Below are 18,389 nucleotides of genomic sequence, written 5' to 3'. Positions count from 1 at the left end.
TGACACATTTTAATATTTTTTTTTTTGAATACATTAGGACAGTATTAAAGTTTTGCATTTGCACAGCTAAAAAATTGTCTTAAAAAGTGCCAAGTTTAGAGAGTTATTTTAATATTCTTCTTGCTGATCAGTATAATTGTTTTTAAAATTCCTTCTGTTTAAAGCATTTTAAAGGGATTCTAAGCCAACGCTAAAAGTTAACTCTAAAAGAATCTCTAATCGAAGAATAACTCTAATCGAACGCTAAAAGTTAACTCGGAATGGCAAATAAAACGTTAGAATGCTGGTTTCAGTCAACTTGAAAAGTGAACCAAACGCAACTCAGACGTTTTTTTTCGATTCCGAGTTAACTTTGAGCGTTCGATTTGTAAAATTTGACTAAAAGTTAATGAAAAGTTGACTTTTAACAACTTTTACATTTTGTACGTTCTCTCTCAAGTTAACTCGGAAAGAAGGCAGAAGTTTCAATTATAGCTAATCATGGAGTACGTCTTCAGATGGATCCAAGATGAAGGCACCACTTCTGTGTACCAGTGTGGTGAATTATTGAGCTTGGTTTCTTGTTGTTGGGTTGGTTGCACTAAAATAGACTTAAAACTGGCTTTTTTTTTTACTGGGTTGTGTGGGATAGGTAGATACTAAAATGGTTAAGAAAAAGGTAAAATTCTAGTTAATTGACTTCTTGCTATCTCAGTAAGGGTTTAGGTTAGGAAAATGAAACTTTCAGGAATGAATCTACAGACTAAAGTATGTCCCAGGAAGGTATTTTGAAGCAACTACCTCCACTTCTCCCTCCAGAGGGCCCTGAACTTTGATGACCTTTAAAAATATGTGTGTTATAAAAGTGAAACCTTGCAAAATAGATCTTCTGCTTAATGGAAGTAGCAACAAAATTATTTTCAGCTTCATAACTTGGCTCAATTCCATTTTATAAGGTTTTAAAGATATGCAAATACATTTACTAAATTTCACCCTACATTTACAAGAACTTTACCCTAGTTGCTTTTTCTCTGCCTTTAGTTCTGAAAATGCAATTCCTGTTATTTGAGTAGAATTTTGAGCCATATCAATGTTTTTTTTTTTAATTTAGGAAATGTAGGCCTATTTGCACATCTTTAAAACCTTATAAAATGGAATTGAGCAAAGTTATGAAGCTGAAAACAATTTTCTTGTGCTTCAATTAAGCAGCAGATCTATTTTGCCGGGTTTCACTTTTATAACACACATATTTTTAAAAGTCATCAAAGGTCAGGGCCCTCTAGATGGAGAAGTAATGGAGGTAGTTGCTTCAAAATACCTTCCTGGGACATACTTTAGTCTGTAGATTCATTCCTGAAAGTTTCATTTTCCTAACCTAAACTCTTAATGAGATAGAAAGAAGTCAATTAACTAAAATTTTAATTTTGGTAAAATTCTAGTTAATTGACTTCTTCCTATCTCAGAAAGGGTTTAGGCTAGGAAAATGAAACTTTCAGGGATTGGTTTACAGGCTAAAGCATGTCCTAGGAAGGTATTTTAAAGTACTCACCTCCACTCCTTCTCTCTCTAGAGGGCACTGAAATTTGCCTACATGACAGGCCTATACCTATTGAAATTTTGACAAAACAACATTTTACCTTAATTTTCAGTTACTAGTTGCTTTTTCTCTGCCTTTTGTTTCTGAAAACACAATTCCTGTTATTTGAGTAGAATTTTGAGCCATATCAATATTTTTTTTCAAAATTTAGAAAATGTGTTTGTATATCTTTAAAACCTTTTAAAATGGAATTGACCAAGGTTATGAAGCTGAAAACAATTTTGTTGTACTTCAATTAAGCAGAATATTTATTTTGCAAGGTTTCACTTTTATAACACACATATTTGTAAAGGTCATCAAAGGTCAGGGCCCTCTAAAGGGAGATGGAGTGGAGGTAGTTGCTTCAAAATACCTTCCCAGGACATACTTTAGTCTGTAGATTCATCCTTGAAAGTTTCATTTTCCTAACCTTAACCCTTTTTGAGATAGCAAGAAGTCAATTAACTAGAATTTTACTGCAACTAGTAACTGAAAATTAAGGTAAAATGTTGTTTGTCAAAATTTCAATAGGTATAGACCTGTCATGTAGGCAAATTTCAGGGCCCTCTGGAGGGAGAAGTTGTGGAGGTGGGTGCTTTAAAATACCTTCCCGGGACATACTTTAGCCTGTAGACCCATCCCTGAAAGTTTCATTTTCCTAACCTTAACCCTTTCCGAGGTAGCAAGAAGTCAATTAACTAGAATTTTACCAAGAAAAATCTTAAAAATCTATTGCAATATTAGTTAAAGTTACTACTAAGCTACTTGAGCAATTATTTCAGAGCTGGGTTGCCTAATTCAATTTGTGCGACCAGACATTTAATTGTAAGATTGCAAATTGTGATTTTCATTTGTCTTCTTTTAGTCATTCCATTCAAGATGCTTTGGATTTTTTTTTATTGTCATAGATTGTCTTAATGCTCTGAAAAGTGAAAATATTTTAATTGCATAGGATAGAAAAATTTCAGTAGGCTAATAAATTTAAAGTCCTAAATGAACAAGGGAATTGTTTATTTCACTAAAAAAATTATTTGTATACAGTGATTTTTTAAAAATCACTGTATAATTGGAGTTCTTTGAACTCAAATTATACAGCCCTGTTTTTAGCCCCCTTTAGCCTGTATCCAGTTCCTGATTGCCATTTAGCCTAAATTTCATTTTTTCTGTTACTCATTTCTTGTCAATATTACTAAGGGTTCATAGTTAAGCTCTAGAGAAGTCATTGTTAAATAACATGTGATTATGTAGCCCATATATAGCTTGTTGCTACTTATTCATCTCTGGGTATACTATGCTTGATGTGGTAAAAGCCAAGAGAAGGACCTGTAGGCCTATAGAAGAAAACCTGTTAAAAAAGGGTAACTGTTTATAATTTACATAATAATTATAGCTAACATGTTCTACATGCAGCCCTGCTCTACCTTAGCCCCAACCCTCCTAATATGGAAATCTAAGGCTGAAATTACATATTTCCTATTGATTCTGCCAATTTATCCCTCAACCCTAGTACCTGATAATTGAAGCAACTGTGGCAAAAGAAGAACTGGAAAAACAAGTAGGCTAAAAGGTGGCAGAATACATTGAAAATATATAATTTGAGCTATATCTTTGCAAATTAGGTAGGTTGGGAGTAGTTTTTTTTTTTGTTAATATTTTGACATACAAATAAAGTGAATATACCACTTGATGCCTTTTTGTATGCTCTTTCCAAGTATAATAATTACTTATATTGCTAATTCAAATTTAAGGACTTTTTGACCTAACCTAACAAATTTTGGCAGTGAAAAACATATATTTTGTTAAAATTGACCAAAAATACATACTTTAATTGAAAACTTGGCATCAAAGAAGAAGAAAACAGCATGGTTTTGTAAAATTTATTAGTTCAACTTAATTGTGGAAAATCAGTACTAGTGGATTATATAACATTTAGAAAATGGATTAAGAATGAAACAGTAAGTTTGAGACCAATGATTTAAGCTTTTTTTTATTACCCGAAAAACTAGAAATATTTTGGTCATTTTCAAGAGCTCAAAAAGTGCTTAAATTTGAACTTTCAATTGAAACACTTATTATGTTTGTAAAGAACATAAAAAAAGGCATCAAGGGGTATGTTCACTTTATAAGTCAAATATATGAACAACAAAGAATTAACCAATTATTATCATAGAGTTGCATGATTTTCTCTTGGGTATGTAGGCTAAATGGAAGGTCACTTACACCTGATCCTGTCCCTACTGTTTTTACTTGGGTGGAAAAAAAAATCTAAAGAAAGTTCCTATTGAAAAGGAAAGAGCCCAAAAGTGAGATTGCATTTGTCATAGCTTGGAGGTTTGCCCCTTCAGTCTGTTTAAAGAAAACAGATTCATAATTGAAGCTTTTTTAATTTCAATCTTAAGGGTGACCTACATTTGTGACACTTTGTTAAATGGTTGTAAAGGGATACTTTTATTTATTTGTCTTGTTTGTTTTCTACATGATTGTTTTTTTTTTAATCTTTAAATTGATATACATTTATTACAAATTAATTAGTCACACCACAGTTCCATTTGCAAGTTTTGACCTACTTTGTAATCCCTGGTCTCAAAATTGTATATAAATTTATTGAAGCTAGGGAACATAGAAATCCTGTCTGTTTAAAAGAAAATGAATGGATCTAAGTAGGTTCTAATACACTAAATTCCTAAGGCCATGGCAATTAAAACAAAACAATAAAGATTAACTTTAAAATACTTGACAATACATAAATATAACAGTCACAAAGAAAAACCATTCACAAAATTTTACTTTTGTGCTCAGTTGCCAACCTGACCAATTGTGCTAAATTTTTAAACCTTGCAAAACATTCACCAGCCATTTCTTATGACCTACACTCTTGTCTATACATCAACAATTCATTGAAAAGGAAGGTCCACCTTACTGGCAATCTTTCTTTTGTACTTATATTTAATGGGTTTAAAAGAAAGTTTCTATGGTTAAGTCAGAAGCCCAGTAAAGAACCAAGTGGTCCTTTAGCCAGGAATTGCAATAGGAAGCTAGGGACCAGTCATTCTATGCTTTTGCAAGCCCTTCCTGCTAACTGACCCTAGATTTCTCTAGGTAACCTTTCAAGGTTGGGCCAGTTCTTGCTGAACCCACATAGTCACATCACTGACCTTTGTCCCAACCCAAATAAACTGGTAATGCCAGGAATTAAACCTGTGCCCTTTTGGACAAAGTATTCTCAACCTAGAGTGCCAGCCACTTAAGAAGGAACACAAATGTGACCAGAAAACAAAAATTATCTGAAAAAAGAAAATATTTTGGAAAAAAAAGACTCAAGTCATAGTTCCTACCATTTTTCACTGCTGTCCCATAAACAATATCTTTTTTATTTAGACAAATTAATTTTGAGACAGGTATCAACAAAACTCCCATCAGGGATTGTATTTACTTAAGATACAATTAGCAATATGAATGCTCAGTTTTGTGATATTCTAGTCTTGAAATAATAAAAAAAGAAAAATCATATGTTCTATTTGTTTTCCACCAGCTCACTTAAGGAAAATCATTTGTGACAAAGATATACCCATGGTTGGCTTAGAATCCCTCTAAAATGCTTTAAAAAGAAGGAATTCTAAAAACAATTATACTGATCAGCAAGAAGAATATTAAAATAAGTCTTTAATCTTGGCACTTTTCAAGACAATTTTTTAGCACAGCAAATACAAAACTTTAATGGTGTCCTATGTATTCTAAAAAAAAATTAAAATGTGTCAGATGTATTTTCATATAAGATGCCCCAAAGACTTTTAGTTAAATCTATGAAATGAAGGGCCAGGCATTCCTTTACAATTTATGCAACATGTAAAAAGAAAAACAATTCAGATTTTTTTCACAAAAGAAGATTGATTTAAAAAATAAATGTATTTTTAACAGAAAGCAACTGACATCAATGAAATCAAATAAACAAAAATTCATGGAGAATAAATAGTATTCTAAATTTAGAAAAACCCAGTGTTATGGCTTAAAGTTCTGCTAAGTCAACAGATTGTCTTTTCAGAACTAAGGCCAGAAAGAAAGAAAGTGATAACCAAAAATTGAGGTATCCAAAAATTTCAGGACCCTCTTGAGGGAAAAGAAGTGGAGGTAGGTACTTTAAATACTTTCCTGGGACATACTTTAGCCTCTAGACACATCCCTGAAAGTTTCATTTTCCTCACCTAACCTCTTTCAAAAGTAGCTAAAGTAAAATTTTACCCCTACTTTATGTTAAAAATCCAGTTTAGACAGCAATCTCAATGAATTTAGACTATATAATATAGGCATTGACCTAATCATTCTAAATTTTTTTCAACTAAAAATTATAGGTTGATTTAGAAACGCCTGTTTGATTTGGTAAAATTTGAATAACTCGCCAATGTGATAGCTGCCTTCCTAAGAATCAACGTTTTTAACAACATGAAATTTTTCTTCTGATTCCTTATTAAGCTTACCCTGAGCAAAATGGGCCTACAGAACACTAAAAACCATTTAAATCCAAAGGAATATGGATAATATTACTTACAGGTCATTGAAAAGCTAAGATTATTTCCACTATTAACAGTTTCATTGTCTTTTCTTTAGACTAAACGATTTCACATTTCTAAACTCTTTTCCAGTGAAGCTTTCGATTGGCAATTCTGTGTTGACTTGCTAGGTTGACTTCTTACTAAATAAAACGGAGGCAGAGAAATAAGTCAACTTTTAAGTTAACTTTTGCGAGTCGAATCAATCGCAACTCAGAGCGTTCGAGGAGATAATCCGACTAACTTCTGACGTCATATGCGTCTCAAAAAACGCTTGGATTAATCAGATTAGTAATCGAACAACTAAACAAACACAAGGTTAGTGGTACAAAGTCAAATGTGTATATAATAAAATATGTTTATTAACTTAAGTGGCTTCAAGAAAGCATAAGCTTTTTAATGTTAATTAATTTTAAAAATATTTTCCACAAAACATATTTTTCAAAGAAAACTAAAGAGCTCCACTAACCCAAAAAATTTTCAGAAATTAAGTTTAATATCTTTCCAAGCCTAAAACTACCACAAATGGCCATTAATAAATAAATGAACCTCAAAGCAAAAAGAAATTACGATAAATAACCGAGTCAAACTTAAAACTAGCTAAAATTAACATGAGTAGGACTGAAAACCCCTCTGCCTTCTTCAGATTAGATAAAAAAAATAAGTTTTTTTTTAACTGAAAGTAAGGAACAACATTAAAACGAACTGAAATTACCCCGTATATGAAAGGGGCTGTTCCCGCCTCAGCGTCCCGCTCTTTATGCTAAATTTTGACTCTTTTGAGAGAAAATTAAAGTTTCTCTCAAATCTACTTTTTAAAACAGTGAAAAACTTAGTGTAGAGAGCGGGGCCTTTAACAGCCTCTTTCATATACGAAGTAATATCTGTTCGTTTTAAATTTTAATGTCTCTCCTTACTTTCAGTTAAAACATTTGTTGTTGTTTTTTTATATTTAGTTTCTGAACGTTCTGGAATTAATACATGTTTTGATTTATGCTCTCCGCACATGAATACTTAAAACAAAATTTGTATGTTATTTTTTTGGCTAAATGGCTTTTTCTTAGTTTTGATTGGATGATTTTGAGAAAAAAGGGGTGGGGGAGGAGGCCTAGTTGCCTTTCAATCTTTTGGTTACTTAAAAGGGCAACTAGAACTTATAATTTCTTACGAATGTTTTTATAAGTAAAAAATATACGTAACTTACGAATTAACTTACGTAGCGACTTCTATATTCGTATATTTTTATTACGTATATGAGGGGGTTTGCCCCCTCTTTAATACCTTGCTCTTTACACTAAAGCTTAAATTTTGCCTTAATTCTTTAAGAATGACCCCTGAATCACAAAGCCCGTAGAATAAATAGTTCAAATTCTAAAAATACTTTATCGTAAAGAGCAGGTACTTAAGAGGAGATGAAACCCTCAGATGCATAATAATTTTTGTTTGTTTTGTTGTAATGCTACTCCTTACTTTCAGTTGAAAAAACTTTTCCACATTTATTTTTTATTGTTTTTTGTTTTAAATAATGCTAGAAAATCCTGCGCTCCCTTCATGGAAATTCTCTCCTCTCATGACCAATTCCTCCATGGAAAGATCCTTACGCGCAACCTCCTCCCTTCAACCCCTTCCCTAACAAAGAAAAAAAATTCCCTGAAAACGGTGGTACACTTCCAAATTACCATTTCTATATGTAAACACTGGTCAAAGTATGTAACTTGCAGCACCTCCCTCAGGGACTGTGAGGGAGTAAGCTGTCCCCAAAGACATAGTTAATAGGCTTTTCGAATCTGCTGAACAAAATGTCTATCTCCAAATTTTGACCCGTTGACTTTCGGAAAAATGAGCATGGGAAGGGGTCTAGGTGCCTTCCAATATATTTGGTCACTTAAAAAGGGCACTAAAACTCTTAATTTCCGTTAGAATGAGCCCTCTCGTAACAGTCTAGGACCACTGGGTCAATACGATCACCCCTGAAAAAAAAAACAAAAAACAACACGCACCCGTTATCGGTGCGTGTATAAACTTATACATTTAAAATTAGCATAAAATTTCGATTCTTTTGATGTGTCTATTAGTATCAACATTCCATTTTTTAGAGTTTCGTTTACCACTGAACCAGGTCGCTCTTTACTAACAGTTCGTTACCACGAACTGTTTGACCAGAACAGAATTTGCACTTTACTGAAATTAAATGAAAAAAACAAGTATTTCAACTGAAAGTAAGGAGCGACATTAAAACTTAAAACGAACAGAAATTACTCCATTTGTTAAAGGGACGCCCCGTTCTTTACGCTAAAGTTTTTTACTCTTTTAAAAAGTAAAGTTGAGAGAAAGAGTGAAACTTTAGCGTAAAGAGCGGGGTGTTGAGGAAGGAAAAGCCCCTTTAACATACGGAGTAATTTCTGGTTGTTTTAAGTTTTAATGTTGCTCCTTACTTTCAGTTAAAAAACTTACTTTTTTCATTTAATTTCTAAACGTTTTTGAATTAATACATTTTTTTGATTTTGGCTCTCCGCATATGAATAATTGAAACGAAATTAAAATAGTGATTTTTTTGGCTAAATGGCTTTCTCTTAGTTTTGATTGGAAGATTTTGAGAAAAAAGGGGTTGGGGAAGAGACCTAGCTGTCCTCCTATCTTTTGGATACTTAAAAAGGTAACTAGAACTTTTAATTTTTACGAACGGGTTTATTAGTAGAAAATATACATAACCTACGAATTAACTTACGTAGCGAACTTCTATCTATATATATAAATAAGTTGTTTGTGTGTAATGTCTGTCTGTCTGTCTGTCCGCATATGACGTATGAATTACTTCATCATATACCAATTCAAAAACGAATGTATTCAAGCCAAAAAAAAGCTAAAAAAAAGGTAAAACTACAAAAAAAAACTAAAAAGAAAAAAAACAACTAAAAACTAATAAGAAACTAGAAAAGCTAAAAAACTAAAAAAAAACTAAAAAAGAAAAAAAAGAAAAAAGGAAAAAAACTGAAAAATAAAGGAGAAAAACAAAACTAAAAAAATAAAATAAAAATAAAAAAAACTAAAAAGGTAAAAACTACAAAAAAAAACTAAAAAGAAAAAACTAAAAAAAACTAAAAAAAGGTAAAAACCAAAAAAAAACTAAAAAGAATAAAAGGGGAAAAACACAAAAATTTATTTCATCATATACCAATTCAAAAACGAATGTATATACAGACCGGGACACCGGGACACAAATGACGACCGGGACACAGGGAATATAAATGACGACCGGGACACAGGGACACAACTACAACAGGGACGCCGGGGGGCACAGGAGGATATGTAAATGACGACGGGGACACATGGGATGTTCGATTAGCAATCACCACCAACAGAGCTCAAAGGCAATCATTAGAATCATGAGGTATAACTAAAAAAAACTAAAAAAAAGGTAAAAAACTAAAAACTAAAGAAAAGACCAATTCAAAAACGAATGTATATACAGACCGGGACACAAATGACGACTGGGACACCGGAACACAGGGAATATAAAAGACGACCGGGACACTCAAAGAGAAATTACAGACTGGGACACCGGGACACAAATGACGACCGGGACACAGGGAATATAAATGACGACCGGGACAAAGGGACACAACTACAACCGGGACGCCGGGGGGGGGGGGGCAAAGGAGGATATATAAATGACGACAGTGACACAGGGAATGTTCGATTAGCAATCACCATCCACAAAGCTCAAGGGCAATCATTAGAATCATGAGGTATAGATCTGAATACGGATTGTTTTTCCCATGGACTGTTATATGTTGCATGTTCAAGAGTCGGTAAACCTGACAATCTATTTATATGCACAGACAATGGGACATCGAAGAATAGTGTATATTCGCAAGTTTTACGTAGTTAAAAACATATATATATATGCATATATATATATATATATATATATATATATATATATATATATATATATATATATATATATATATATCGCCCCCACCAACTAAGTGTTGGGGTGGCGCGAAGTGCCACCCCAACAGCTAGTATTTGTATATTTTTATTACGTATATGAGGGGGCTTGCCCCCTCGTCAATACCTCGCTCTTTACACTAAATCTAAAATTGTGTCCCAATTCTTTAAGAATGACCCCTGAATCACAAAGGCCATAGAATAAATAGTTGAAATTACTAAAAATACTTTAGCGTAAAGAGCCAGGTATTTAGGAGGAGATGAACCCCACATATGCGCAATAATTTTGCTCGTTTTAAGTTTTAATACTGCTCCTTACTTTCAGTTGAAAAATATTTTCCATATCTATTTTTTCATTGTTTTTTTTTTAAATAGTGCTAGAATATCCTGCGTCCCCTTCGTGGAAATTCTCTTCCCATGACAAATTCTTCCGTGGAAAGATCCTCCCACGTAACCCCTCCTCTCAACCCCTCCCACCTCCCAACCAAAAAAAATCCCCCTGAAATCGTCCGTACTCTTACCAATAACCATTACTATACGTAAACACTGGTCACATTTTGTAACTTACAGCCCCTCTCCCATGGACTGTAAGGGAGTAAGTCGTCCTAGAAGACATTGTTATTAGATTTTTCGACTATGTTGAACAAAATGGCAATCTCAAAATTTTTATCTGTTGACTTTGGAAGAAAAATTAGCGTGGGAGGCCTAGGTGACCTCAATTTTTTCGGTCACTCAAAAAGGGCACTAGAACTTTTAATTTTCCGTTAAAATGAACCCTCTCGCAACATTCTAGTACCTCTGGGTCGATACAATCATCCTGGAAAAAAATAACAACAAAAACAGATAAACACGCACTCGTGATCGGTCTTTTGGCAAAAAATACGAAATTCAACTTTTTATAGATAGGTGCTTGAAACTTCTACAGTAGGGTTCTCTAATACGCTGAATACGATGGTGGGATTTTTGCTATGATGCTATGACTTTTAGGGGCTGTTTCTCCCTATTTTCCAAAATAAGGCTAATTTTTTTAGGCTCTTAACTTTTGATAAGCAAGACTAAATTTTATTAAGCAAATATATATTTAAAATAATCATAAAAATCCAAATCTTTTGATGTATCTATTAGTATCAACATTCCGTTTTTAGAGTTTCGTTTACTATTGAGCTGGGTCGCTCCTTACTACAGTTTGTTACCACGAACTGTTTGAAGAATACAAATGACTGTCGACTGTCAGCTTAATATAAATATGCTAATATTTATTCCTTAAAGTTTTGATAATTTTTATTTATTAAAAGTAAAAGATGAAAAATGTTAAGTGTATTTTGTTTTAAGCATTTTTAATAAAGTAAGGAGCCACGTAAAATCAACAACAATAACATAAACTTTGGAAGCTTCAGGTCAAGACAGTTACTCGTAGCCCCATTGAAAAGCCGAGCAATCCAATCACAGGTAAAAAATAAGGAACATTATAATATAGAGGGAACACATATCTTTTGGTTGGGAAAGTGAAGTTTCCTTGAGTTATGTTTCTAATGGTATTTGTTCTAGTTAGTCTAGTATTTCATTTAGTTTCCAAGTTGTTTTGGTAGGTAAGAAGAATGTGAAGGTAAAAGCTGGACTCTCGTCATTTCCGTTCAGAGCCTACGGAGACGTTGCATCTTCTCATTCCAGTAAAGCTGATTTAAGCTTCCTCATAAGTAGTTAGAGAATATCAAAGAATAATTGTTAAAGCTGTTTAAAAGAAAAAAAAATCATTTAGCGTTGACTTGCTAACATTTGACGCTTTTGTAATTGCAAGCTCAAAAATTATAACAATTATTTTTCAATTAATTTTATTACGCATGAAATACTATTTAAAATGAAAAATTTCTTAGACGAAAATTTCCCTATTCTGTTCATTCTGAGATTCAGAAGTGCTGCAAAAACTAGACCTACGTTGCCTGGGCCACGTGAAGTGTTGCGAGAGCAACACTTTGGTTTTGTTTCTTCGCTATCGAACAGTAATCACATGATCAAAGACTATTCCTCAGCGTTGAAAAAACAACAAAAAAACAATATCGAAAGAAGGGATTAAATTGACTTTGCAGCCAGTTGAACTTTGTCCTTTTCAATCGTAGACATCGTGATGGATGAAAACTCGGAACAATTTCTTATATAATATAGTTGGTATTATAAGGCTATCCCTAAATTTTCAGGATCAAAATACCATAGATGATATTCTATTAATTATTACAAAACTATCTCATTGTTTTACATTCTCGTTTGTGCTTGTTTCTTCACTATCGGTTAAATGATTAAGTTGTCAGCCTATCGAAGTTTTTAAAACGGCATATTCAAACAAGAATACTATCAGTTATCAAATGACCAAAGGCTATTCCTCAGCGTTGAAAAAGCAACAACTACAAAATAGTATCGAAAGAAGGAACTAAATTGACTTTGCAGCCAGTTGAACTTTATCCTTTTCAATCTTAAACATCGTGACGGATAAAAACTTGGAACAATATCTTATATAGTCTAGTTGGTATTATAAAGCTATCCGTAACTTTTCAGGATTAAAATACCATAGGTGACACTAATTATTACGAAACTACCTCATTGTTTTACGTTATCGTTTGTACCCATTGCGTAAACACTTAATTCTGTCAGATTTAAAGAGATCGAATACAATGTGCACCAATTTGCACAAATTTCTAGCCCAAAGTGAACATATTCTTACTTACAAGTCCCTCTCCCGTGATAGACATCAAGTTCACCGAAAAAGAATAAATGGGTACACCAACTAGCAAAAGTTGCAAACCCCTCATCGCTGAAGATGATTATAGCCCAACAGCCGATTACTACTTACAAGTCCCCTACATGTCTTACCACTGGAAACAAATTGGTTTAACCATCAAATACACCGGAAACAAATAATAGGTACACCAACTAGCAAAAGTGGCAAACCCCTCATTGCCTAAGATGATTATGAGCTAACAGCCGTTTCTCGCCCAAAGTGAACTGATTCTTGCTTATAAGTCCCTCTCCCGTGACAGGCATTAAGTTCACCGGAAACAAATAAATGGGCACACCAACTAGCACAGTCGCAAACCCCTCATCGCTGAAGTTGACTGTAGCCTAACAACAGATTATTACTTACAAGTCCCCTACATGTCTTACCACTGGAACCAAATTGGTTTTACCATCAAATACACTGGAAACAAATAATAGATACACCAAATAGCAAAAGTTACTAACCCCTCATTGCCGAAGGTGATTACTACCTAACAGCCGACTGTTGCTTGCAAGTCCTCTATATGTCTCACAATTTGTATCGCCCTAGATTTCGTTTCAGTGTGTACCTTACTACTGAAGTTGTCAACCCCTTGAAACTTTCAAACTGTTATACCTCATGAAGGAATTTTGAAACTTTAAAACTGTTATACCTCATGAAGGAATTTCTGTACCAAAAAATAGATGTCATATACTTTGATCAGCTCATCAAGAGCTATCGATTGCCGTTGAAAAAAATTCTATATGTCTTAGCTCAAAGGTTGATTTTTGTTTGCCGTAGGCCAACTTTCTAGCGTCACCACTTAGAAAGGAGCAAAGGATAAGCTCCGATTTCTTTAGCAATTAAAGAACTTTTAAAGTTTATTAGGCACATTTGATACCATTTCTCTACCGCAATCCTAAGTTCGAAAAACCGAATGATAAACTCAGCTGAAATCACGAACAGAAATGGGTAGAAATAATAGATGGCAGCACTTTCGGACCCGTGGGAAACGGCCACATTTTTGCTTCTGTAAATTTTTCTATTTATCACTCAAAGAAGATATATTGGCTGTGGGGCCGGGTAACTGACGCATATAGATTTTAGTCCATCTTCAATTTGAAAGCGGTGCCTGCCTGCTAGAACGGAGCTTTCCAGTCGAAAGCAGAAACATGGTTCATGGACAAGCAAAAACTATCCTTTTTTGCCCAAAGCAAGAGTTGCGCGGGGCTTTCCAAAATGTAATGTCATATTCATCAATCTGGTCTGAGGTCCACGCTTTCCGTAAAAACCGCAGAGGTTAGACCCTTACTACTTTCCAGGAATAAGCTGAGATCGGCGGCATAGAAAAAAAACAAAAACAAAAACGGGACAAAACCAAAGTGTTGCTCTCGCAACACAATTGGTATCATACCAAAACACGCCCGTTGTCAAAATCAAACCAATATTTGATATAAATGGACAGACTTACTTCCAGTAAGCCAATGCAAATAAAGGAACCAATGAACATTTCTTAAAAAAACGTATTGAGAAAATAGAGTTCCTTTGAAATCAACCTCCGTTGTCAAAATCAAACCAATAATTGTTATAAATGGACAGACTTACTTCCAGTAAGCCAATGCAAATAAAGGAACCAATGAACATTTCTTATTAATACGTATTGAGAAAATAGAGTTCCTTTGAAATCAACCTTCCTGGTATGGTAGAGTCAATATTTTATAATAATTTACAGCCAATGGGAATCATATAAGACTTTGGGTACTAACAAGAGGCCTCCACGAGAAAAATCTGAGAAAATAATGCCCCATCTTTTTTAGATCTATTGTTTGAGCGATTGATCTCCTCTGAAACTATTAAGGTCTTGCGAATTTTTTACTTAATTTAGCAAGTGGCGAAATCTTGTCAAGTGGAAAACTTTGCAGACGGCTTTCAGGGCCTAAAGATATTTATTTGTTTGAAAAGCTTAGTTATTATAGCGACTGAGGTTTGTGTTTAGTGACGACTGAATTTAGGAAGTGATGAAATCTTGTTGAGTAAGTGGCAAAACCTTGTAAACAGCTTTTTGGGCCTCAAGATATTTCGTTATTTTAAAGTTATAGTAACTTTAGCGAGTGATGTATGACAGAACTTGTAAATGCTGAGATCTTGTCGATTAAGTGCCAAAAACTGTATAGACAGTTTATATTAATAAACCATAATTAAGTTTTTAATCTTCAGTATCTAATCTTGCCTTGCCGCTTATTCAATTTATTTTTTCTTGTTTGTCGCTGTGTAACAATCTGTGTCTTCGGTTTGTTATCTATCATCGCTTTGACCAACAAGGATGTGACACTAATGCTTAATTCACTTGCTTTTGACAGTCTTGTGCTAATTATCAGCTATTCTTGTGAAAAAGATTCATGCTCTATACATTATTTCTTGACAAAAGCAAATAGCTTCTGATAAATTAAATGGCTAATACATATGCTCTCACTTCTAGATTATGAAGCTATAGTGAAGCTCACAGATGGGTTTAACGGTGCAGATTTGCGAAATATATGCACAGAAGCAGATCTATTTGCAATCCGTGCTGATCGTGACTATATCATTGAAGAGGATTTGATGAAAGCTGCTAGAAAAGTATCGGATAATAAGAAACTGGAGTCGAAACTTGATTACTAACCAATTTAAGATGTTATCCTGCTTCATTTTTGTTTCTGTATTTTCTGCTTTATTTCATGAATACAAATTTCTTTTGTCATTTCTTTATTTCCTTGGACGAAGTTTTTTCTATAGTGGAATTGATTTCAGATTGTAATGTCACGAAGAGCGTGCGTTAAAATAACAGTTTATTTGGAATCATCTCATGTATGCTATGGCGTCATGTATTTCCAACTAGTACTGGTCTTAGATAAAGTATTCTTTGACAGGCAAATTATTTATTTTTTGCATTTATTTATTATTATTATGTTTCGAATATGACACTTTTGTTTATATATAATGATATGCATAAAAGATTTACAGGCAGCGCATATGGCTATTTTTGTATTAATTTTAGTCAGCTGAAAATAAGGTGCCAATTTTCATCGGTTCTTTGTTATTGTTAAACCCATTCTTTGTTGATTTATAAGAAGCTGGTATTTAGATAGAGCCTCCAGGAATGTCAGTTAGTTATTTTCGAAGATATCTTTTAATTCTAAAGTGAATAATATACGGATTGACACTATATTTGTGTCGGCCAGGCTACATAAATGTTTCATAAAACTTTGATGGGCTTTGACGAGAAAAGGTTTACGGGAATGACAAACCTTGCTTATGATTCTTTGCTATTGAATGAATCCAGTAGTTGTCAATGCCTTCAAGCCTTTAAAATTGTATGTCTCAGGAAGAATTTTTTCATCAAAAACGTTGCCACGTTCCTAAAAGATTCTCCTAAAAAATAACTATTTTTGCATAAAATCTCCTTATTTTCTATTTCCTGATATTCTACCAATGTAATTAATTTCAAGAACAAACCATATTTATGGTCCAAAGCATTAAACCTGGATCATTTGTTTCCGGTTCATTTGAAGGTTAAGAAAACCTGATTCCAAAAACGAATTTTTATTCACCTGAAATGCACATCCGAAATCAGTGATATATGTGCTTAGTACTAGCATATAATTGCTATTTGCTGGTTTCAAATGTGCTTTGCGATTTTTGTTTACAAGTGTTTTTCTATGACAGAGATGAAAACAAACGCTTCCTAGCTTCAAATTCAAATCAGAAACTAGTAATACATAGATCAACAAAAAGGATTGCAAGCCATAGTCATCTTCTAATGTGGCTATGGTTTGGTAGGCAAATCTCACTTCTAAGCATAAAACTTGTTAAAGCTGATACTGTAAAACTAGAAAACGGCAATTAAATTGGAGTTAACATTGCAATTTGGAATGTACGAACGTAGCAAAACGGCAGGAACAGCAAAACGGCAAAACGCAACGCAGCAAAACGAACGTAGCAAAACGTACAGGAATGTAAGAACGTAGCAAACGGCAGGCTCTAATTTATATACGCGTGAGACTGTTTAACCGAAATGATCAACTACACAAGACTAACTTATGTCAGTATCTGGTAGCATTTTGGACCCGTGAGAAAAACATCCATTTTAAAACCCAAAATTTTTCTGCGTACTACTATCAGGCTGATTTTCAAAGCTGAAAAATTGACGGAAAATCTTCATGTAGTTCAACATAAATGGTAAAAAGTTCGAGTTTAAAAATTATAGATCAATAGCTAACAGTTCTCTATTTTTCAGAATTTTTCGGAGATATTAATAATCCACATTCAAAATTATACTGAACTTAATAATTTAGGAGTAATGCTCAACACGGATTTGCAAAAAAAAAAAAAACGATCATCTATCATGCAACTTTTAGAAGTAATGTATAATTTTTATAAAGTGCCTGACAGGATGCACTTGCAATGGTGTAACTATAAGGATGCACTTTTCATTTGGATCTGACAACATTTCCGAGGGGTTTAAGGCTCTCTTCCAAAATTCATATAGATTTAATTTCATTTTAAGGTTTTATCGCTAAGGTCTATCGAAATAATAATTTTACGTCTTAAATTAGTTTCAAATGGCAACTTTTTCTCACTACACAGTTTATGTAAAAACTTTCAGATACCATGGGCCGTGGTTCGTTCTTTACTAGGTTGCAGTTGTTGCTGCAACCATGATTATGTGTTTTCGGAAATTTCTTGTGAAAGAAATTAGCATCCAGATTTAACGGATACCCCTCATCTCCCTCTAATTAGAAAAGGAGTCCTGTTTCTATCCTGTTTGTGGGATAAGTGTAGAATTCGGATGGTTGTGCTTTGCTTCGAAATGTAAATACACTAAATAAGCTATTTCTTTCGAAGCATTGCTATACGAAAGGTAAACGCTGATTTAAAAAGTCAAGTTCTAGAGGGGGGGGGAGCTAGACCTTGTTGTGTTTAGTATAACAGTGGGTATGCTATTAAAAACGGACAGAAATTAAATAAAAAAAAATTTCGAATGAAAGTAAAGAGCACCATTGAAACTTGAAGCGATTAAAAATTATTCCATATATGAAGGGGCTTACAATGCTCTTTATACCTTATTCAAAGTTTGAATAAGAAGTTTAAATACAAATCGGAATAAAAAATATGTTTAAAACTCCCTTAACCTTTAACGCAAAGAGGGGGGGGGGGGTTGAGAAGGAGTTAAACTCCCTCTCACACGGATTTTATTCTTTTCATTTTAAGTTATTATGCTGTTCTTTACTTTGACATTTTCGAAGACCACACTGACTTTCCATCACGTACAAATAATAGCTCAAGTAGGGATAAATCCTTTTATTAGACAGTGAAAAAATGATAAAATTCTGGAAATCTCGCTGATGCACACAGAAACCTTTATTACCAGATAAGCTCTACTGATTTATAGGTGGTTTTCTGCTGATGAGGGTCGCTCTGTATGTGATCCAAATATCCAGAATTTTTTCTTTTTTTTCACTGTCTAATAAACGGATTTATCCCTATTTGAACTGTTATTTGTGTGAGCTTTACTTTCAATTGAAAAAAAAAACTAATTTTTTAT

The 18,389-nt window shown here is 33.6% G+C and overlaps 1 protein-coding gene across 1 annotated transcript; it reads left to right on the top strand.

Annotated features, from left to right (window-relative positions):
- Window positions 1-383: 383 nt before the first annotated feature.
- LOC136042462 (26S proteasome regulatory subunit 10B-like) lies at window positions 384-15,545 on the top strand. The gene is made up of 2 exons (XM_065727421.1): window positions 384-538; window positions 15,285-15,545. The coding sequence occupies exons 1-2, from the start codon at window positions 481-483 to the stop codon at window positions 15,464-15,466; spliced, it is 240 nt and encodes a 79-aa protein (XP_065583493.1). The 5' UTR covers window positions 384-480; the 3' UTR covers window positions 15,467-15,545.
- The last annotated feature ends 2,844 nt before the right edge of the window (window positions 15,546-18,389 follow it).

This window comes from Artemia franciscana, unplaced genomic scaffold (genome assembly GCF_032884065.1).
Source record: "Artemia franciscana unplaced genomic scaffold, ASM3288406v1 Scaffold_1322, whole genome shotgun sequence".
In the NCBI taxonomy this organism is placed as follows: Eukaryota; Metazoa; Arthropoda; class Branchiopoda; order Anostraca; family Artemiidae; genus Artemia; species Artemia franciscana.
Note: the sequence above shows the minus strand (reverse complement) of the source record. Positions and strands in the feature narration are given on the sequence as shown.

Coding starts and splice junctions, on each gene's coding strand:
- LOC136042462 (XM_065727421.1), top strand. CDS start 481: ATGGAGTACGTCTTCAGATGGATCCAAGATGAAGGCACCACTTCTGTG. Junction 539..15,284: donor CACTTCTGTGTACCAGTGTG/GTGAATTATTGA, acceptor TCTCACTTCTAG/ATTATGAAGCTATAGTGAAG.